Here is a 24,179-nt window from a genome sequence, read left to right on the forward strand (position 1 = left end):
TTGCTATAATTTTATTTCAATATAAACAGATACAATAATCATTAACAAAATTTATAAAATTCTGCTGATACAGTATCTCTATCTCTGCACTTAATTTTCAAAGGTTACATAGTTAATATTATTGCACCTTATACATCCAGTTATCTCAAAGATTTATGCGAAACCTATTTTAAGAGGTAAAATATGCAAAACAATACTCAGTCAATAAAATTTACGAGTTTATTTGACTTTGAAAGAACATTTCATTTTAACTGCTGTAAAAAAACAACAGTAAATATTACATAGACGTAAAATTAAATTCTTTGCAAAGTCAAATGAACTCTTAACTAATAAAATAAACAAAGTAAACTTATGTAGAATTATGAAGTAACATAAATTTGGTACACATTTTGGTAACAAAGAATTATTCAAAACAATAATGACATATAGTTGTACATATAAAGAATGAAATATTTTTCAAAGACTATGATCCTTATATCATTTGCATAAAAAATATTGTGAATTCTCATCTCAATGTAGCCTATTTTCAGTGACACAACACAAGACAATCATCAGTCAAGATTTTACAATAGATACCACAATAGTCTTTGACAAACCTGAAATGTAGTTAAAACTAATAGATTGTGGTATTTTCCACAGGATTCTCAAAATATCAGTCAAATTAAGGAACAAAATTTGTCGTTTTAAACTTTGTCATCTCAAACTTTTCTCCTTATTCATGAATACTTTTTCTATTAATAATTCTTTTGTTTTAATAATTTTCACTTATTATACTTCCATCAGTCAGTATTCCCCATAACAATTAATGCACTGAGTTGTGTGCTTAAAAGTTGATTACCACACAAATTTATTGACTCTAATCTTAATTAATTAGGATCGTTCTGTCCAGCTTCTGCCACCTATAAAACTGACCTCCATGAAATAGCCAGAAGTGCTGAAAGTGGTGTTAAACAACAATCAATCAATCTAACCTAACATCTTTACCTTAGCTTATGGCAGTACATTCATCAAACTTTTAAATAATGCATTTATGTCAGGCATTTGAAATGACATAAAGTTCTACACAAAAAACCTGATAAAGACATTGCAAAGGCCAAAGCAATCCAGAAAATAAAATATCAATATGTAAAATCAATCATTAATAATTATCACAGTGATCAACAAATAATCAAATTGTTTTATAATACCGGTATCTAATATTTTTTTATGAATCTATATCAACAAGTCATCTAGTTCTTTCCATAATACCACAGGTTCTGGATGTTTTCTCTGCTTTAAATAGGAATCCATCTTTCCATCAAATAAACCAAAAATTCCACCTGTAAAAATCTTTTGGTTTTAATTTATAATCAAATTGACATTATTTCATAAGTCAGTTTGAATACCTGTTAGTATATACAAATTGAGTTCACAGCAATAACGTGAGGAAGTTTCATAACGTTATGTGTTATGGGACAAGAGCTTTTTTTTTTTAATGAAAACCACTCTAAATTTGATTTTACTCAGCATTAAATGAAAGTCTGAAGATCTAAATAGATTATTAAAAAACTAAGGTTCCAACTCTCAGCAGAAAAATTTACCAAAGATTGCTTTTGCTAATCATGATAAAGGTCATACAGCTCTAACTTTTTTGCATATCTTAACAGCTCTAGCATTTAATGTTCCTGATGAAGCCGAAGGTAAATCCAGAAAGGTATTTAATGACTGAACAAATCTATAAAGAGTTATCTATATGCCAAAGTGAAATTGGTTAAATAAGAGGCTGAAGATCTTAGGTACAAACACATACACTAAAGATCTGCTAAAATCATATAGCCTTATAAATGTATAGACTATATACCTGTATCACCAAATGATTCACTTTATTAATTTTAAAAAAGTTTCAGTTCAAATAAGCCAGTCAGGAAGTTGTCCTCTGTTATTTCTAGATGTTTGTTATTGTTTGGGGAAATTGGTTTCGTGTATTTACCTGTATGTATGAATAAAATTCTGTTTCCTTGGAACCTATCTGGATTTGATGAAAGTTCTTGCACTAGCCCATTTGCTCCTTTACCAGTGTAACAAGGATCTAATATAATACCAGTACTTCTACTCACGGACTGTATAAATTCTAAAAAAAAAATTACTAGTACTATTAAATTTCATTCTTTGGCTACTGCTTTTCATGGTTTTGTGAATGGCTTTCTGAACTAATTATAAAACTGTTGACCAGATTTTTAATTCTCATAAAATTTAGTTTTGATGAATGAAAGTCAGACATCCAATGATTGATGATATGTGATGATGAAGTGTTCATTTTCCATCTTCGTAATTGTCATACATAAGAAATTGTATTAAGCTTTATTACTATTTTATTTCAAATGAATTAATTAAAAAATTGAAAGTACATTTGAACCATTTTTTTACGTTATTGTTTTTCTTTAAGTGACAAGCTTATGGCCAAATTAACGCCTTTGATGATCATTTATCCGGCAGAGGACATTTTAGCGCATTGATAGGACATTTTAGCAAAAAAAAATGGACGTTTTAACACCAAAGTAAAACGCATTTTAGCACAAGATTTTTAACCCATTTTTGCGAAAAATTAAAATTGTCAATGCCCATTTTGGCGAAATATTTTTAACTAATGATATATAATAAATAAAAGACTTTAATAGAATCATCAAGACAGCACATTATAAAATATATCATGTCCATTAAAATACACCACTTAAAAAGTCTAAAAGATTAATTCAAATGTTGAATTCCTTTCTTGTCTAGAATTTATATTCCAGCTTAAATACAGCACTAAAAGTCTAAAAGTCTAAAAGGTTAAAATAAATTGATAACAGTCCGTTCTAGCCTGGAATTCATATCATAAAGAAGGTACGTAATGGGCTCAGGATATACCCCCTGCACAATACTGTTGATTTGCATTACGAACTGTTCTTTCTCTTGTCTAGATTGTGGAGCAAATTCGGTTATACCTCATATTTTTATATATGTTGTTTGCAATTTGATAATAGGATATAGAAAAACATAAATAGCTGGGTGACAACTATAAAATTGCTCATTATAATGGACATGGAAAGACTGAACCATTATTTGTTCGCTTTGAATTACACGGAACTTCTGCCCATGCAAAGCTCAAGTGGGAACATAGAACCTTTAGTTACATAGTATTCAGTTAGATAATCTGCAAATTGGACACATCTCTTATTGTGTTTCCATGATGAACATATAAACAACTTAAACATTAAACCAGAATAAATTACTGTTCATGGTTATAGTGAGGCAAGCATTTATTCAACAAGGTAAGTTTTTGCTAAAATGGGCTATCGATAATACAGGTGAATGAATTAAACCCGTACTAAAATGGGCTCTAATGTCGGCGCTTAAATGTCCTCTAGTAGTTTTAAAAAAATTGCTAAAATGTCCTGCGCCCCATTTATCTGCTGATTTTTCAAACTCAATTTAATTAGAGTCATCACTTCTGATAACAAGTGTGCAATATTTAAAGTGTTCACTTTGCAATTTCCTCCAATTGAGACAATGTGTTAGCATAGATGAATGAGATAATTTCCTAAAGCAATAATTGAATTAAATTTTTTTATTTAAAGTTGTCAGTAATGAAAGACCTACAAGTAAATGAAAATGAACACCTTATTTGCAATGTCCCACAAATCATAACGTAAGGTCGTTAAACAACGTATGATTATTTACAAGATTCAAATCTTTCACTTGATTTTTTTGGTGACAAACCATTGACAGGTTGCTGTCACATGAAGGTCTGGATGATAATCCTTCATCTCTGTATTCTTTAATATTTTAAGTAATTTTTATCAATTTTTTTTTTACATTTAATGTCCATTATTCTCTATTCTATATATCTTGTGTCCATTTTTTTTTTATATTCATCATATTTCAGCACTATATTATTCTCTTTGTTTTTTTTGTTTTTTTTTTTTTTTTGGGGGGGGGGGGGGGGCTATTTTTCCAGTTTTCATGGATGGGATTCTGAACTAAACATGCAACAAGAATTTTACATATTTTACTTTAAACAATCTAAATTGTACGACTTTTTTTATCATGAAAAATTATTTTTGATGAATGAAAGTCAGACACTCGATGATTGATGATATGCGATGATGAAGTGTTCCTTTTCCATTTCTGATTTTTTATCTCAGAAAACTTAAAAACCACAATTTTAGAAAACCACCACATTTTGCTCAAACCATAAAAATTGATAACCACAAATAAAAGTACTTTCACAGTATGATGAAAATACTAAGACAACAGGGTAATTTAATAGTTTATCAATCCCTGATAACATACAAAGAGAAATAAAAAAAACATACTAGGAAACGTATTAAAAAAACATTACACTATAACTTACTGGTGGGATGTATAAATACCGAGCCGCGTTAAAGGGAAATCCGCGATTTTTTACTTATCATCTAATTATATGTTCATCTTAACATAAAAAACACATTTGCAAAGTTTTAAATTTATATTCCTTCTAATAACGGAGAAAATCAAGTATTTGTAAATTTTTTGGTTGAATTCTCGAGTGGGTCGTGACGTTTTAGCCCGATTTGTTGAATTCTGGGAAAAAATAAAATCTGTTTAACTCTTATAGCTTATCGACAATATACGTAATTAAAAGCGCACAGATGACGAATGGTCGTAGTTATTAACCACAATATAAGAATGAACGAAAATGAATATGCATATACCGTTTTGTATTGATTGAATTAAACTCCTAAAAAATTATCTTTAGTAATGTTTTTGAATAAATTTCATTAATTATTGTTGAGATTTTTTTCATAAAATATTTATTGAACATTTTTACTGATATTGAACTGAAAATATTTCAGTTCTATTTACTGTTATTGTTTTGATAATCATTTCAATGCAACTAATGTGTGAGCAGAGCGTGTATATTATTTTGTAAAGGTCACTGTATATTTCTCGGCTTGAGGTCAATTCGTTTACCTTGTAGCTATTTAGCCGCAGGTGTGAGTTCAAGCGTACACAGGTATGAATGTTGTTATTTGGAAAGGATAAACAGAAATGATTAGAAAGAGTATGCTGATATTCAATACACTAAGATTTAATACACGATGAGAATAAAGATACAATAATTAAATTGTGTAAATTAATAATTGAAAATAAAATTCAGATTCGTAATTTTGAAAGTGGATAAAATAAAAGGAAACAATTTTTGATTACTTTCTTAGCGGCAATTGGCGTAAAGATTCAAATATGAAGTAAAAAATAGTAGTTTTTATCTTAAAGTTTAATAAAAACTAAATGCAATATTACCCAATTTGATATACCATTGTACATCTGTTTGATATCATTGACTCTACCGGAATTTCTTTACTTGCATTCAAATCTGGCTGTGTTTAAATGCTCATAAAACTATCGCAATTTTTAATTGAAAAAAATACAACATACAACATGCATGATTTTTTTTTAGTTTCTTTTTAACATTTCATTTTTACATAATTAAATTCATTTGACAATTATTTACACGAACTTTTTGTGAAAAAAATACTAATTATCTAAGCTACTTCTAGCAAGGATTTGTATAGTAAGATCTTACTATACAAATCCTTGCTTCTAGGCATTATTTTTTTTGAGGATTTTTGTACATTTTTTTAAAAAATTCTATGATAATATTTGTGCAATGTTGAACATGATAGCCGTCATTTATCCAAATAAGCAATACAGTAGTTGTAATAAAACTTATATTTTAGTTATGCATAACTGATATTGACGAATTTAGAATAGTTCGTCCCTGCATCGTTGTTCTTGAAACAATCATTATTAGTATACAAGTAAGTTTCCTGACGTATAAGCGCCATTGAGGATGAGCTCCAGTGAAAGCAGACTAGAAGCGTGTCGTTAGTTGTTTGTTGGGAAAGGAGAGGAAATGCAACCACTTGTACAGATAAACGACAGAATTACCATACAAGCATTTATAGTCAACACAACCAGAAAGAGTTCCCATCGTTGGACGGGGAATATGAAGGCTTCCAAGAATGGACAAGTGACGTGTCTAACTCTGAACAGTTAGAAAACGGACTATCGACATCAACCGCTTGTTCTTGATATTTGAAACTGCATGCATATATACGTATACGTTTATGATAGTGATGAGTTCTTGCGTCTGACAAAAACTAAATTCCTTCATGGTTATATCTTGCTATACGTTTATATTGGTTTGTAAGGTAAACGGACAGAAAGTCACAGAACAAAACGTCGCAGGACATAGTCACAAATTTGGTAGTACAAAAAGTCACAGGATAAAAAGTCACAAAAGTTTGTTGACAATTATTTGAATATATAAGAGAAATATCTTGAAATATTTGCTTTTTTATACAAATGTTCATATTTAAGTTTAGGAAATGTGTCATTATACTTGAAAAATGAGGATTTATTTAATTTTCATCATGCAAAGGGTATATTTCTTGGCACCATGAAGCCATTTAAGTGCAAAGCCACGTTGGCATTTTGTTTTTTTAACAATTATTTGATCATCTTTGATATTTTTTGGATAAACTTTGTTTACAAAGTTGGTTTATATACAATAGTTCCAGGAAAATACAAAAATATTTTTGTAGAAATAAGTGTTTTTTATTCAAAGAAAATATTCAGAAAAAAATGAATTGTGACTTTTTGTCCTGTGACTTTTTGTCTTTGACTTTTTGTCTTTGACTTTTTGTCTTGTGACTTTCTGTCCTACATTCGTTTGTAAGGTGATAACTCAAAATCGTTATTTGAAAATCCTGTTTGTGAGATGTAGATTCATTTCTATACAGAAATATCGTCTATATATTAAGTTTCACAAGTGTATAACACGGAGAAGCTCTCAAGGTACATTACTCCCATTTTGTTTGGGTGTGAACCATCGATGTTTACAGCAATATCAAAGAATAAGATGATGATGGTAGAAAGACTTATGGGCGTCATGTGGCAAATATTACATGCATATCGGACTATGAGTTGTCAATTTGTATGAAAAGATTACCAATACAACCATATTATTGAGAAGGAATGTTTACATGCTATACCGTCTCGTACTAGTATTACAGGGTTCTTGTGGCGTTCACCTTTGACACACAACTTTTTAACGATGTTTAAAAAAAAGACAGAACCAATTTAATGTCATATTTCCCTATTTTTTAAATATAACTAAAAGTCTTTTATCTGACAAGAATACCCCTATTTAGCGGACAAGTAATTTATTCTTTTTTTCTGTTATTGAATACCAAGAAAGAAAATAAATCCCGAAATTAAGTCAATTTTTTTGAAACTTTGATACTCAATAGTTTCCCAGCAAAATATTCACATCCCTTGGGGATGATTAGTGTTCGTCCAGTTGCATATATAACAATTGTGATGACGAATTCCTTCCTTTGTTCGAGAACAATCTTATTGAAAAATAAATCTGTGATTTTACTATGTCCACAACTTCGAGGAACAAAAGCAAGTTATACATCAACCTGTATTTAAATCAAATTGGTTCTCTTCTTCTTCTTCTTCTTCTTCTGGTATAAAATAGTCTATCGACATTCGATGATTACATACTGTTGGCATACGTGGACTAGTCTATTTACAAAACTTTTACCCCAATTTATTCAAAATATATGTTTTTTTCTTATGTTCAATGTATTATACATGTTTATATTTTAAATTGCGCTATAGTTCCGTAACTTTCTACCCAGTCGTATAAAGGAATCGTCGACAAGTGCGTACATTTTTTTTAAATCAATATTTCTGGTATGTTCCAATCTGTCCTTCACTATTGACAATGAGTATATTTTACATTTTCCCAAATTCACCCTTGGAAAAAATATTTAAATAGATTTTAATTTCATCAAATCTTATTTTTTGGGTATTATTTATATTTTTATGAATAATATTCTTTACACCAGACATGTTATTTATAAACAAGCGTATGAGTTTAGTAATGACAAGTAAGACAGAGTTGTTTATTATGCATCTGATAGTTCAAAATGGAAAGTTAGAAGTGATCGGCCGTGTACAGTGATTAATACCTGCAGAAGTGAAACGATGCATGAACTTGCAAGCCCGACAGGCAATCGCTTGAATACCTGGACGTGTCACCTCACACCCCTCGCAATACCTTTGTAAGTAATACCTATACCCATGCTGGTGATCGGATGAGGGAAGATCAGAATTTATTTGAAAAAAAGTTTATTACTTTAAAGAATTATTATCAAATTATATTTTCGAAAACAATTTTCACGGAACACTTATATATGATTTCAACTTTGACTTTTTACTTAATTCCAATATTTACAGTTTAAAAACAACAGACCATGGTAATTTGAAAAATAAGAATATTCTCCGTATCAAGTTAGTGAGTCGGATAAAACAACCGTACGATTGACAAGATATTGACACGCAATTACGACTACATCAGTTACTGTAGTTATGTTCCTTTGTGGTTTATAGACATATCGTTGTTATAAATCGGGAAAGAAGACAAAATGGCCGAACGCAGAGAATTGATACTCTAAATTTAAAATCGATGGTGATCGCTTATCTAGCGGATTAAAACTTTAATATCTAAGAATTTGAGCATTTTTATACAGAATGAACATAATATCAATTTTTGATTTTTTTGCGAAGTTTCCCTTTAAAGAGTATTCATCAAAATACACATAAAAAGAAACAGAGGTGTAAATAAACCGCAAACAGATAATTAAACTAAAATATTGAAAGAGTATGACAAAGCCATGGTGCAAATCGAAAACGTCGATAAGATGCACATCAGTTAATAAAAGTTTAAACCATAACCAGGATCGAGTACCACAAACCCCACATAAAACTTCTGTGGTGTAAGTATGATGCGTTAATAAAATCACATTTGGTGGTGAATGAGTAGTATAAACGACCGTGAAGGTTTCAAATATGATGTTAATGTCTACTACTTGTTGAAATTATAATTCTTAAAATTTTAAATCAAAAGTTACCCACATCTGAAAGTAAAGTTATGGACAGTCTGCTTAGTTTCGTTCAAAAAGTTACAAACGTCTTATGCATTTTTTAAAGTTGGCCTTGCGCTTTAGTGAACTCTATATTAACAAATTTATGGTAATTGTTAGTTATTTCTTTCTTCAATAATCCTATAAATATTTACATTCTGCATGAAAAACGTCGCAAAAGGTACATTTTGTATGAATCAAATATCAACAAGTATAGAATCTGCCACCGTTTAAGCACAGTGATTATCAGTAACTTTCCATCTTTCCATATTTTTACAAGATATCTATGAACACGTGTTTTAGACAGAAGATTTTTTTATACTTTCTAAACTTTTTAAAAATAGAGTCAAGTTTTAAGGCCTCTATTAACAAAATCTGATGATAAAAATTGTTTGAGGTTATACTGAATTCTTCATGACTTATGAGTATTTTTCCTAGTAATAACTTTTTATTTAACACCGCCAATGCATAAAAATAAATTTAATTGATGATATCATATAATTGTTAAGGCTATCCATCAAAAATAGCCATCACCTATCTAGTTTTAATGAAAGTCCCTTCAAACTTTTCGATTCAATTAATTCTGGAAAAGCCCTAAGATAAGTAAAATGACAATCAGTGTAAAAGCAAGTAACTGGTTTCAATAGTTGGTGTCTTCTCATTTATCCAACTTTTTAAAATAAGGCATTCTCATTTAGCCAACTTTTTATTTTTGTTAATTATTGGGTTGTTTGTTTAGTAATAATAAGGTGTCTTTCTAAAATTTGACAGTAAATTTGTTCCTGTATGTTTTTATATTATCTAAAAAATATTATGTAAAAATAGGGGATAGTAAACTTTTTTTAGTATATATTAAATAATAAATAAATGTTTCATCAATTATAAAGAAGAAACCCACAAATCAGTAATATTTTTATATGAACATTTTAAAAAATGAATCTACTGAATATTCATTTAGTCACGGTGTGCTATTGATATTTCTGTGCAAGTATTTTATAACCAATGTGCTTGAATTGCTTTTGATTGTGTTTATATATTTACATATATGTACTAGAACACACCTGCGAAATCGTTTAAATCTGCCAAAATAAAGTGTATTTGCTTTTTACTATCAATTCTTAGTTCACTAATCAATCCACGGCGGTCATTGATATATTATATTATAAAAGATTTTATGACTGGAGAATTTCAGAAAAGGTATCGAAAGTTATAGGTGCTTTGGGACAGGACCATTGTTTTTCTAGCCCAGCTCCTGCTTTTTTTCCCCAAAAAAACTCACCTTTTTCTATTAATTTCAATAATGTAAGCGTTTATTTGAACATTTATTTCTAGAAATAAACTCATAATGTTGAGAGTCTTATAACAACAACACTTTAGGTACTGCTGCAGACATTTTATTGACCTCTGGCCTAGGGAAGCTAGCGAAATGGTACGGAACTGTTTGTGATTTATTAATAAACTTGTATTTTATATCCGGACGCCTTCATTTTCGTTTTTCTCCCAAAATAACACAAATGAAATGATCATAAGAGATGATGTTAATGCGACTATACGTGGTACCTATAGAACGTTTAATAGTATAGATATACATTGTATATTGTTTGGATTTTGTTCTGTTCAGTCTTTGTGTAGTAAAACGTATTCAACTTATATTTTGTCCCATTTGGATCATGTGGTCAGAAGAACAGAAAAAAACGAATGAAGAGGATCTATTATACAAAAAAGCTCCATATCATTGAAAAATCTCTTCATGAATAAAAGTGCAACTGATATTTTTCTATCCAGTTCACATTCTAATTAACGGTTAAAAAACTTGAAAATACTTTCAAATGATTAAAATCACATTAACTTAATGTCAGTTGCACTTTTTAACATGCTATGCTAAATAATACTACAGAAAATTTAATCCGGGTATAATTTTCAGTCTTATTTTTCACCTGTCATTCAACCCAAACTCTAATTGAAAAACCCTTTGTTCTTGATTACTTTTGATCCCATCTATCCAACTTTTTTTTTTACCTTTACAACCTAAAATTTTAAAAAGTTGGATAAATGAGAATGAACCCAATAGTTCTATACTATTTAGGAATAAAGGCATTTGACACTTAATATACAACTACAAACTGAAATTTTGTCTCTCAATATATATTTTTATTTTATTAACAAACCTTGTTCTTCAGGAGTAGATAAACCATACCCAAGTCCTTTGTAACCATCAACAATATCTATTATGTCATCAGCACAAACCGAATCACCAAGTCCTACCTCTTTTAATGCGTCGTTGATGTGATCAATAAATGATTGCTTGTTATCAGAAACAGTTATTGCATGGATTCTGTATCAAAAAAAAGTTTGGGTAACTTAAGATAAATATAACTAATTGATAAAAACTTGATTTGTTGAAATATACGTTTATCTCTATTTTACGAAATTTTCCTTTTATCTTACTGACTGATTATTTCCTGCTCAGAACAGTAGAGTGATATGAAAAATCAACACTAGAAACTAAGGGCACATGTGCCGTTTTCAAGGTAAACATCAACATCATCATGAAGCCAAAATTTGACTGTCCGTCTGGTACCTTTTGTCCTTCTTTCAAAAGAGAGATACACAGATTTTCATTGGTCATCTCACATCAACTTATTTTTGCCGTACTGGACAGACCTTTTATCATAAAATTCTAAAAGTTTCATATTTCTCTACAAATAAAATTGAATAGGGATTCCACAGTCAAATAACATTTACTACAACTTTTATGCTGCAATGACAGAACCTATCCTCATTTACATTATGTATCATATCTATCCTCAATAAGTTAAAATTTAATGATTTAAGCAGTTTAATATAACATTACCTGAGTTTTGATTGGTTTAGATAGTTAGCTATAGAAAGTCCTGCTGCTGTTCCACCACTTCCACAGGCAAACACAATATCATCAAAATCTTCTAAAAGTCCCTTGAAATTGTCAATAGTACCAATAAGACAGAATTCATATTTTTTTTAATACAAAATACATTTGTATAAACCAAATACAAACACTACATGTTGATTAAAAAATGTTGACAATACAATATGCTTTTTGTTTTTTCTTCCTTAAGTCTGAAACTGATAAATGTCTCTCATAGTTGAAGGGTGTACAGGGAACTATAGTTGCTAACATTCACGTCATCTGATCCCTAGTGAATAGTTATCTCATTGGCAATCATAACACATCTCCTTATTTTATAGGGGCTTTTGTGGACAAGTGGTCTAAATAGTTACTGCTGTAATCACTAGCCAAGCAGAACTGAGGTTGTGAGTTCGAAACCAACTAGTGTTGGTGCACTTGACTCCAATCTTAATTGACTGGGAATGTAAGTTTTCCTATCAAGGTTGGTGAATTTCTCCCGGCACTTCGGCTTCCTCCACCAATAAAAACTGGCCTCCAAGAAATAGCCAAAAAATGGTGATTAAAAGTGGCATTTGATAAACACAAAAAAAATCAATCTTATTTTATACTCTCACTCAAGCGACTGACAGATATTTATTTTCTCACAGCTTTTCTAAAACTCAAAAACTATGAAGGACTAGACTTTATCAAAAAGATAATTAATGGTTTATTTTCAAGATAGAAACAGTTTTAAATATAAAATCATCTAGTATCATATGTATATGCTTAACCAATTCTTTGACAGAAACACTTAGGCCAAATAAAAATATATGTGTGGTTCCAGTAACCCTACCGTCCCTACTTTTTCGGCTTAAAAATAGCCTACCCTAAAGATTTTATGGTCATTTTTCATTAAGCACTGTTAAAGTTCAGAATGTTGCTCCCATAGACTCAATGTAAAAAAAAAACATAAAATAAAAAAAATCCCTACCTACCTACCCTAACTTTTTTTCAGATGTAACTGGAACCACACATACTTTTTTATTTGGCCTTATCATGTATTTACATCTTTTAATACCTGAGAAATCATTTCTTGGAATGCTGTAAGATAACCATATAATCCAACAATATTTGATCCACCAATGGGTACCAAGTAAGAATCTTCTCCTGTTTCATTCCTAGAAAATAAAATAACTGTCAATGGGAGATAACTCCAAACATAATTTCCATATTTATAGCAGTTAGATTTCTGTTTGATATACATGAAATTTAATGTAGAGAAATTCATTGTGGTTTTTATTTTTAACATGTCACTAGCACTTGTCTCTAAAAACAAATGTCCTATATACATGATATATCTTAATATAAGGTGTATAGAATATATTTATATCAAGGGCAAGTGCCTGTGAAACATTTTTAAAAACAGATTATTATTATACATGATATATGTGTATATATCATTAGTTCCAGGTGTGAGGAAGTGGATGATGATTGCACAAGGGAAAAAATGTGATGACTTTTTTTTTAAAGTAATCATGTCAGTTAGAAGTTTAGTTTCACATTTTGGATATGAGGAATTTTTTGAAATATGAAAGTTTTTGTACAATAAAATTGATATTTAGTTAGCTGAAGATAAATATAGCCCTCCAGGTAGGTTTATATAAACACAGAGATTGTTTTTTACATGTTATATCTGTCATTTTTCTGTTTGAGAGTCCGTATTTTCACACATACTGCCCATAGGTCCAGAAATTATTGTAGGGTTTTATCAAAAAAGATTTGACCCTCAAATTTTCCAATTCAATTTAATGGAAATATGTGATGAAATGCAAATAATTTTTTTGGAACCTCTTAAAAGATAAATGTCTATGGTTTCAGGAAAGGTATCACTGTAAAAACTTACTTGATATGTGCTGCTAGTTTTTCCATCCTTGGTTTTATGTCTTTCACATATTTGTTTGTCTTTGGTATCAAATACATACTAGCACCACTCATTTTGTCCAATAAAACATTTCCCTCAAATGTTACATTAGCACTGCAATCTTTGTACTTAAGTTCACCCGTCTTAGTTTCTATTGATTCCATTGTATAAGGCTGTCAAAGAAATTACTTTACAAAATCAGTTTAATTCTTCTCTTGTAAAAGGATTTCAAACATATAGTTGGTATATGAGATGTTACAAAATATTCCACATGTTAACAAACAACTTTATTTGAACAATTGTAAATTTTCAATTAAGGTCAAATGATGTTTCACTAATCAAATCAAATAAAATCAATAGCTAAATATTGATTGTCTTTATAAAGTTACATTCATCATTTTTATTAATCTGTTAAAAAAATATCCAACTTTTGTAAAGAAAATTACAAACTTAATAATGAAAATAGGTTTATATAACACAGAGAAGGCTGAGAGACACAGGACAGTACCTCTTTCTAAGCATTATTAATCCGTCATCCCCCTATTTTTTTTTATAAATAAGTTATAAATACAATCACCTTACCACTTCTGGACTTCTTAACAGAAGATGACACTTCAACCCAAGCTGTGCTGCAGCTACTGCTGTAGACCTGGCAAAATTAGACTGAATACTACCACAAGTGATTACATTCTTACAGCCTTTGTCAATGGCATCAGCAAATAAAAACTCAAGTTTTCTGACCTGGAAAGAAGCCATTGATAATTCAGTACCTCTCTAAAAATTTAATGTTCAAAATATACATGATATATGCTGTAAATTCAGAAATAATTGCATGCATTTTTTATTTCAATTTTTAAAGAATGTCTCAAGTCAAGAGCCTCTGGCCTTTGTTAGTCTTGTATTATTTTTTATTTTAGTTTCTTGTGTACAATTTGTTGTTTAGTATGGCGTTCATTATCACTGAACTAGTACCGTATATATATTTGTTTAGGGGCCAGCTGAAGGACGCCTCCGGGTGATGGAATTTCTCACTGCATTGAAGACCTATTGGTGACCTTCTACGGTTAGGTTGTTGTCTCTTTGACACATTCCCCACTTCTGTTCTCAATTTTATTAATGCATGTTAGATAATGTGAAATCTGCATAGCACTATATATATCAGATATCAAAATTTGAGTTCTAATTATTGCGATACTCACCATCTGCTCACCCAGTTGTATTATTTGCATAAATAAAAACCATGCAATAATTTCTGAATTCCAAATATTCAAGAATTATTTCCAAAAGTTTTATTTTTGCTCATTTCTTCTCATCTTTTTAACTACTCCTCTTTATTATTTCAAGAAATTGATTAGGTTTTGTTTGTGTTTTCTATATCATATATTGTCAAGTGTCTGGTATAATCAATAAAAACTTTTTCATTTTTATTTGTGCTTATTGCCATAACATGATACATATCTGATGATTAAGCCTATTTTCAACTGGTTTTTAAGTTGGATATGTAATGCTGTTACACCATGACTACTGTCCATTTCGGAGGATCTACCACTTACAAACATGTTTAAACCATATCAACCCAACATGCTTTTTATTTCTATCCAAAGTAAACATGGTAAATAAGCTGTATTTGTAAATTGTTCCCTTCTGTCATGAATGTTTTTCTAATAAAGTTAAATGTTATTCAGATTCAAAAAAATCTGCCATTTGTTAATTCATTTTTTTTTTCTTGTTTGATATGCAAGTTTTTTTAGTAATCATATAGCTTGCTTTTGGATTTGCTAATTGTCAAAGCTGTATAGCAAATTATAGGTGTTTCCATCCATGTCAATTGGTCTTAGGTTGAATGTTGTTTCATTGAGTATCATACCATCATGACCACATGTCCTTACTTTTTATCAAAATATGACAAAAATTCAAAGTCAAGATAAAGGTAACAATATCAACACACCTTATTACATGACAATGTTGACCCTGTCAATATCAACACACCTTATTTCCTGACAATGTTGACCCTGACAATATCAACACACCTTATTACCTGACAATGTTGACCCTGTCAATATCAACACACCTTATTACCTGACAATGTTGACCCTGTCAATATCAACACACCTTATTACCTGACAATGTTGACCCTGTCAATATCAACACACCTTATTACCTGACAATGTTGACCCTGTCAATATCAACACACCTTATTATCTGACAAAATTGACCCTGTCAATATCAACACACCTTATTACCTGACAATGTTGACCCTGTCAATATCAACACACCTTATTACCTCTGACAATGTTGACGCTGTCAATATCAACACACCTTATTACCTGACAATGTTGACCCTGTCAATATCAACACACCTTATTACCTGACAATGTTGACCCTGTCAATATCAACACACCTTATTACCTGACAATGTTGACCCTGTCAATATCAACACACCTTATTACCTGACAATGTTGACCCTGTCAATATCAACACACCTTATTACCTGACAATGTTGACCCTGTCAATATCAACACACCTTATTACCTGACAATGTTGACCCCGTCATATCATCTCTCTTAATGTAAACTTTAAAACCACTTGGTACATTTGGAAGTCTCCACTCATGGATTGGAGTATTCATATTACCAAGCTTAAAAAAAATGAAAGACATCTTTTGGTCAAGTGTTTATATTTTTTTATACCATACTAAACATACATATCCAATTAGTAAAAGAACATATATTAATACAAATTCAAATGAGTTGAATTATAGACTTGCAAGAAAATAATACATCAACAACATTTTTTTAGCTTATTTGGATTTTGAACCAAACTGACTGCATCTAACATGTACATGTTTCAATATTCTGCTTTTATACATTTTTGAAACAAAAATAGGCATATCTAATTTTTTTTTTTTTATAATATTGAAGCTGAGATTGTAGCTTATGTATCATGTGTGCAGCAATATATATAGCATTGATAGACAACTTTTGAGTTCAATGCATTTCTGTCAAAAACTTTGGGTTACATGAACATCATTCTAGTGTTATAATTATTTGGACTACATGTAGCATTAGTCCTTAACCAGCAAAAGCCTCTCCTTGATTTGTGTTTGTTATCTTTTAAACTTTTTTATCTGTACATTTGTACTATCTGACTAGATACTAGTCTACTAGATGCTTACCCTCACAAAATATTTAGGAATGTGTGACAGTCTGTTACACCAGTTTGGTGGTGAAAATGGTGTCAAAACTGAAGCCATAGTGCCAATTGGATGTACAGTTTATTTTGTTTTAGGCAGTAAACACCACTAAATTCCAAATGCTGCTGGTCTGAACATTATAAATATGTTCTAAATAAAATGAGTTGTTTCCCTTCAATAGTTTTTCGGATTATCTCTATTTTTTTGCCTCGGGTCTTTTCCTAGACATTTACTTGAAACCATTCTGAGGGGGAAAATGAGCAATCATCACCTGTGTATGAAGTTGAGACTTATCGACTGGTGTTTAAGCTCTGAACAAAGTGTTTGAGTGAAGGTGTCATGCCACCAAAATCCTTTCAAATCAAAGTTCGATAAAATTAAAAACGAAAAGTGAAGCAAAATAGTGACAAGATGGCGGGAAACTTTGAATTGCTAAATTTGATAGGCAGTGGGACTTTTGGCCAAGCATGGCTTGCAAGAAACAAAAAAGATAATTCAAAATGTGTGATCAAAGTAGTAAAAATTCTAAAAATGTCTGAAGGTGAACTTGATCAAGCTTTGACAGAGGTTTCAATTCTAGCAAGATGTAAAAATACCAACATTATAAAATATCTTGATGCCTTTGTTGACGAAGGGTCTCTTAAAATAGTCATGGAATATGCAGATGGAGGTATATATTGACTTAATGACTAGCTATTAATTTAAATGTTCATCATAACAATACCCGACCAAAGAGTACCAGTGGGTTCAACACTGAGCAAGAAAATCCCAGTGTACATTTGTACATGTGTACCTGAAGGGTAGTCCAAATAATTATGACATCTTAAAAAGGCTTTACATCAACGGAAGGCGTCAAAGCAAAAATTTAAAATAGCCTTCCAAGATGTCATAATTATTTGGACTACCTGAAGGGCAGACGTCAGTGGCCCCTAAACAATAATGTGTAGTTCAGTGAAAATGGACATCACACTTAATTCTAGTCCAAAATAATTATAACTTAAAAGATTATTTTATTTTTTGCTACACTGTAATAGAGACTGAGTGAGTCTGACTGTAAGACATGAAAGCAAAAAATAAAATAGCCTTTCAAGATGTCAATTATTTGGCCTAAATAAACTCCAAAACATAAACATGATAAAAATGAACATAAACTAAAATTAAAAAAAGCATTCAAGACTAACAATGACCAGGTACAGAGCTTATGACATGGGACAGTGGCAAAAATGTGGCGTGGTTAAAAATGTTTTGTGGAAATACATGAAATATATAAATAAAACTAATTGAAACTTGTTTTTAGTAAATACTAAGTGTAAAATAAATACTTGCATAACCAGATTATCATGGGCGGAAATAAAGCGATTGTCATCCCAAAATCTGGGGATAGATTGGACATTCATCATGTTCATTTCCCCTGTCATGCCTGTGAAATGTCTATGAATTGCTCATGGCTGATATTAACGTATTGATGAATTCATGAAAAAAAATTAAGAACCATTCAATATTATGATCAGAAAATAGACCAGAATGATCATGAACCAATGAATGATAAATATTCATTAACTTAAATCTGTCCGTGATTTATTCTTAATCTAATAGTTCATGAACATACATAAGTGTACTTTGGTAATTGTATCATTATTACATTTAGGACAAGTTTCGAAATTAAACAACAATTGACATATATTTTAACCAAATATAAAGTTTTTCTTGGGTGCTAACAAAAAAGTAATTCTCTAATCCAGCACATGTATCCATGTACATTGTCCATTTGTACCTAAATATTGATGTACATGTAAAACAAGGAAAATCTAAAAAATTTCCAAAATTATACACAAATGTGTCATACCTTGTTGCCTTGATAATTATGAAATTTGTTTTTTTTATGTACCTTTGATAGTATAGTTTGGACATGTGAAGGAATACATATACTGTATAAACATTAATTTTCGTGGGGTTAAAATTTCATGGTTTTGTATCCAAAAGTAAGTTCGTGGGGATTAATTTTCGTGGTTTTTAAGTTTAGAAAAAAATTATACAAATGTCACTTTATAATTGACAATACTCAATAAAACTGATGTGAACTTTTGCCATTGGGAAAAATCAATAATTGCATTTCATAGTAACAGTAAGCACTAATCAAATGTTGTAACCTGCACACACTAATCTAATTGGCTGTTACACACCTTTGATGTTTTATCCAAGGAAAATGATTGTGTAATAAATGTATTACAACTTGAGGGTATTACAGACCCATTAGACTGTTAAATGACATTGATTGACAGTTCTTGGTGATTATTAATTACTGTACAAACAAAGGATTAGGATTATCATTTGACTTGAAGAAAACCTTTGAATATCATGTCTAATCAATTAACCTATTTATTTCATTGTCTGCATTTATGTTCATCAATTATATAATGTCAATAAGATTTAGTCAGATCATAAAATAATGTAAATCTACAGTTAAATTTTCGTTGGGGTTTTAATTTCGTAGATAATTCTTATCCACGAAATAAACCAAATTAAATAAAATTAAATTAAATCCCCCACGAAAATTTGTGCTTTTACAGTATATACATATATACATGTATCATGTGTATATGGTAACTTCTCAATTTTCCGTAATATTTCTGAAAAATAGGTGCTTTATTTCATTACTCCTTTGCTGTTTGGGACTACCAACCAGAATGCATTGATGTTAAACAGCCATCCATTATTATCAGTTTTGTCTTGCTTGTGAGATATAAGTGTTTTGCTTTACCATGTTCAGGGGCGGATCCAGACATTTTAAAAAGGGGGTTTCCCAACCCAGGACAAAGGGGGGGTTCCAACCACATGTCCCCACTCAAATGCATTGATCATCCCCTGGAGTCGCCCCCCCCCCCCCCCCCCCCCCCCCCCCGGATCCACCACTGATGTTTGTATTTGCTGCATCACTACAGTTTGTAAATTGTGATAAACTTGCACATGTATGACAGGCAAGACATATATCAGTGTATTGGGTTTTTTGTTTATAATGATTCATACATGTATATATTAAATGGTCATGATGGTGTTTTCTTTATAAATATTATATATGAAAGAATTTGTTATCTTTTTTTTTTAACCATTCGTTTTCATGATTAGACATTTAAATTGTAGTATGTTATTGTCATCTTCCTCATGTTTATAGAGATATATGATTTCTAAATTTTAAAAAGTTAATAAAAAGAAATCACAAACATGGTATTTTTTATTTGCAGGAGATCTGCACAAAAGAATAGTTAACCAGAAAGGGATACATTTTGGTAAGGAGGTAAGCAAAACCATGTATAGTATGCATGTCTGACATGAGCTGTAAATACATAAATATGTATATTTCTTTTAACACTGGTCTTTCAGTATGTTCAGCAAAGGAAACCATGTGAGGAAAAAAGTTGTTAACTGTTAGTTATATAGCTTTTGACATGTTTAAATTTTATGTTTTAAATCATGTATATTATAACATTAAAGTTGTACATGCTTTTTCGACACAAACATCTTTAAGAGAATAAGTTACATGTAAGACATGATAATATACACTCATAATTTACAGTCTCTCTCATGTAACCATAACATGTTAAAAAAAGGACATGACCCTCAGTTTGAGATACACTGGTCCAGGAGTACAAATGTACTAGTCATCATTTTTCTATGTTTTAAAAAATGAAATTATTTTTCTTTTCAGGCAATTCTTGATTGGTTTGTACAGATCTGCTTTGCATTGAAGTATATACATTCCCAGAATATTTTACATAGAGGTATTCATATTTGATAACAAAAAGTTTGAGACAGTTTGAGTTAGAAAAAAAAATGATGAATGATAGGGATACATGTAATTGAAACTTTTGACTCAATTGGTCCAGTCCATTTTCTAATGATCAATTCTCAAACAAGATGTTGATTCTGGTTTTTTTTCAGGCTTTCAAAACTTTTTTTACTTGTAATTTTTGTTGTCCTCCTTTAAATTGTGAGTTTTATAGATTATCGTTGGTTATCTCAACAAGATTGATTTTCTCCCTTGAGCCGGTACGGCAAAAGCGAGAAAAGCAATCAAGTTGAGATGACTAATGATAATCTGTTTATCGCTATTATGACGACGTTGTCAATTTCATTAGCAACGCCATGTGGCTCCTTCTAGCGATAATTTTCCATCTCAAGCAAGTAGCATGATATGAAAAATTAACACGAAAAAAGATCAAAGGAAAAATGCACAAAATAGCGATAATGGATTTTATATCAGTATTAGTATTAACCTTGGAAATTGAAGTCAACATTCCTCAGAAATAATAGAATGTGTTCATGTAACCAACAACGTTACATGACTACTTTATGTCAATCAAATATTTATAAAGGGTAACAATAATAAGATGTTTTTATTTTTAATTTTCCTGTTTGAAGATCAGGTACAGAGGATATGAAGAGATTACAAAAATTATAATGTATGATCAACACCTAATTGCAGAAACTACAAATTTTTGAATTTATAAAGGGACATAACACGAGATGGCAAACCAAAGTTAGAGAACAAAAACTAATTTTGGGTAAAACTTCATGCCCCCTCCCCTACGATGGGGACACAAAAAATCAACTCCAACTCCTGAAACAACTCCTCCCCCAGCACCTACAAAAATTGAGAATTGGCTTTTAGCTCGGTCTAGCTTTTTTTGTTTACCTATCATTCATATAAACCATTAGTATTGATATCTGTTTATTATTGCAGACTTGAAGACACAGAACATATTTCTTACATCACAGAATGTGGTAAAGATTGGTGATTTTGGAATAGCCAGGGTTTTAAGAGACAGTGCTGATTGTGCTATGACAGCAATTGGAACACCTTTCTACCTAAGCCCAGAAATATGCCAGAAAAAGCCGTATTCTTGACTATGCTAAAACTAGAAATACTGCCACAATCATAAATAAGTTGAGTAAACAAACTATACATGAATTTCTAACAGGTCAAAAATAGAAAAAATTACACGGTAACCAAAGTTGGCAACATCAAAATTTTATACCAATGCAATATAAACTTTTCTCCAACAAATAGTTTTATTCTTAACAGTAGTTTAGGCATTCATGACAAATTGTGATTTCAGAATTCATTGTAATATGTTGGTGCCATGTTGGTTTTGAAATTTTTTAAAACATTTAAATACATGTATTTACAAATTTACAAAAGTACAACTTGTAGGTAAAAGAAGTTGTTCATACTAAAAAATCTCATTCCTACTGGAATTGGTGAATAAATTCATATGTAAAGACACTAACGTAGAAATAAAATGGAGTGAAAACAGAAACTGTTTTTTCAGTGCCATAATCTGGGGATATTTACTTCAAGTTACAGTTTTAAAAATAACTGATGCATTTTAGAGACACGGGAAAATATAATGTTTTTTGTAATCATAATTTCCCTATAAATATAAAAATCTAAATGAAATTAGTGCTTACTGTTGATTTTTACTTAACAATATCAGATATAACCACAAAAGTGATATGTGGGCTCTTGGATGTGTTCTTTATGAAATGTGTACCCTTCATGTACCTTTCAATGCCAAGGATTTTGATTCTCTAGTGATGAAGATAATGACAGGCCAGTTTGATCCTCTGCCAAGGTACAGTACACTTTATAAAGGAGATTCAGTGAAGGTTGTATGAAATTATACTTGTTTTTTTGTCATTTACAGAATGCTTTTTTCAAAAATGTAAGATCATGTCACGGAGATTATATTCAAGCAGAAACAAATCCTTATGCATGTAGTTTTGTTTGTAGGGTTAAAGAGTAGAAGTATTATGATGCGACCAGAAAGACATTTGAATAATAAACATTTATGAAATGACTAGAAGATATTGAAAGAAAAAATAAATTGTTGTGTTTTTAAATTATCTGAGTTGTCTCCCATATTAAATAGGTCTAAATTTAAGATTATTTTCTTTATATTTTGAATAAACATAAACAAATTTGCATGCCAGTTTGCAAAACTGCAGAATACTTACATACTACTGTAAGATCTCTCTTGAAGATGAGATAATTACAAAATGAATTACTAAGTGATTTTGTCTGATTATAGGTGTCACACCACCAATTAAAAGTCCCAATTTTCATCCAAATTTTGCAATTTTCACAGTTTTTTAAATATTTTACTTAAAGTTTAACTTCATAGAAACTATGTATATTCTGAATTGTACAGGTGTCACCTTTCTGCATGCCAATTTTCAACATACATTCAAAATCATATAAGAAAGATGAGAGCTCCCAAAAGGAGGTACCACTAAAAATAACCTCTGGTTTTCTGGAAATCTTAATTTAGTATACCATGGAGCGCATTAATCCTCAATTTTAAATGCAAACTCCTAGACAGGTAAAATTTGGCTTGAAATGGTCTTTATATATTTCTCTTTCAACAAAAGTTTCATTTCTGCAAATTTGGTGGTTAGTTCAGGTGAACAATGACACCAAATGCACTATTTTTTGTCCGAGTAGGCCTACTTTCACATACGTTCTAAATTTGAGGGAGTAATTGGTGGTATGACACCTATAGAATTTATAAACATATATTAAAAATCAAAAAATATCTTTGACTCATCCATAATCACAAGGATTCTCTGATAAGTCTGTCTTCATCACTATGCAGCATATAAAGATAGATGATAAAAGCAAATTTACAGAATCTGTTAATATTTATTAGCTTCATAGCACTACTTTCTTGCATGTTGAAACATGAAACTTTTCAACAACAATATTCGTTTGTTAGATTTTAAACTGTCTGAGAGGTTCAGGGCTTAGTTTGATATTGAATTAAATTTGGTATAAGAGTATAATGATTTTTTAATGCCCCACCTACGATAGTAGAGGGGCATTATGTTTTCTGGTCTGTGCGTCCGTTCGTTCGTCTGTCTGTGCGTCCGTTCGCTTCAGGTTAAAGTTTTTGGTCAAGGTAGTTTTTGATGAAGTTGAAGTCCAATCAACTTCAAACTTAGTACACATGTTCCCCATGATATGATCTTTCTAATTTTAATGCCAAATTATAGTTTTGACCCCAATTTCATGGTCCACTGAACATAGAAAATGATAGTGCGAAATTCAGGTTAAAGTTTTTGGTCAAGGTAGTTTTTGATGAAGTTAAAGTTACATCAACTTGAAACTTAGTACACATGTTCCCTATGATATGATATTTC

The 24,179-nt window shown here is 30.6% G+C and overlaps 2 protein-coding genes across 5 annotated transcripts in view; one reads left to right on the forward strand and one right to left on the reverse strand.

Annotated features, from left to right (window-relative positions):
- The window catches only part of LOC143068670 (uncharacterized), a 25,718-nt gene continuing 1,539 nt past the window's right edge, over nt 1–24,179 (reverse strand). Inside the window, exons 1-9 of one of the 4 annotated variants that reach the window (XM_076242902.1) lie at nt 16,965–17,187; nt 16,314–16,427; nt 14,372–14,530; nt 13,772–13,962; nt 12,947–13,046; nt 11,854–11,954; nt 11,168–11,334; nt 1,970–2,110; nt 1–1,319 (exon numbers count right to left, since the gene is read on the reverse strand). In XM_076242902.1, the coding sequence (XP_076099017.1) occupies nt 1,213–1,319; nt 1,970–2,110; nt 11,168–11,334; nt 11,854–11,954; nt 12,947–13,046; nt 13,772–13,962; nt 14,372–14,530; nt 16,314–16,427; nt 16,965–17,042 (1,158 nt within the window). In that variant the 5' untranslated portion in view covers nt 17,043–17,187 and the 3' untranslated portion in view covers nt 1–1,212. Of the gene's footprint in view, nt 1,320–1,969; nt 2,111–11,167; nt 11,335–11,853; nt 11,955–12,946; nt 13,047–13,771; nt 13,963–14,371; nt 14,531–14,988; nt 15,135–16,313; nt 16,428–16,964; nt 17,188–24,179 lie in introns of those variants that run through there. The other 3 variants (XM_076242903.1, XM_076242904.1, XM_076242905.1) reach the window with 3 other exon arrangements.
- LOC143068669 (uncharacterized) overlaps nt 17,206–24,179 on the forward strand; it is a 15,706-nt gene continuing 8,732 nt past the window's right edge. Inside the window, exons 1-5 of the mRNA XM_076242901.1 lie at nt 17,206–17,652; nt 20,225–20,277; nt 20,689–20,761; nt 21,724–21,877; nt 22,478–22,615. Coding sequence (XP_076099016.1) covers nt 17,394–17,652; nt 20,225–20,277; nt 20,689–20,761; nt 21,724–21,877; nt 22,478–22,615 — 677 coding nt within the window. The 5' untranslated portion in view covers nt 17,206–17,393. The remainder of the gene's footprint in view (nt 17,653–20,224; nt 20,278–20,688; nt 20,762–21,723; nt 21,878–22,477; nt 22,616–24,179) is intronic.

Source organism: Mytilus galloprovincialis, chromosome 3 (genome assembly GCF_965363235.1).
Source record: "Mytilus galloprovincialis chromosome 3, xbMytGall1.hap1.1, whole genome shotgun sequence".
Taxonomy (NCBI): domain Eukaryota; kingdom Metazoa; phylum Mollusca; class Bivalvia; order Mytilida; family Mytilidae; genus Mytilus; species Mytilus galloprovincialis.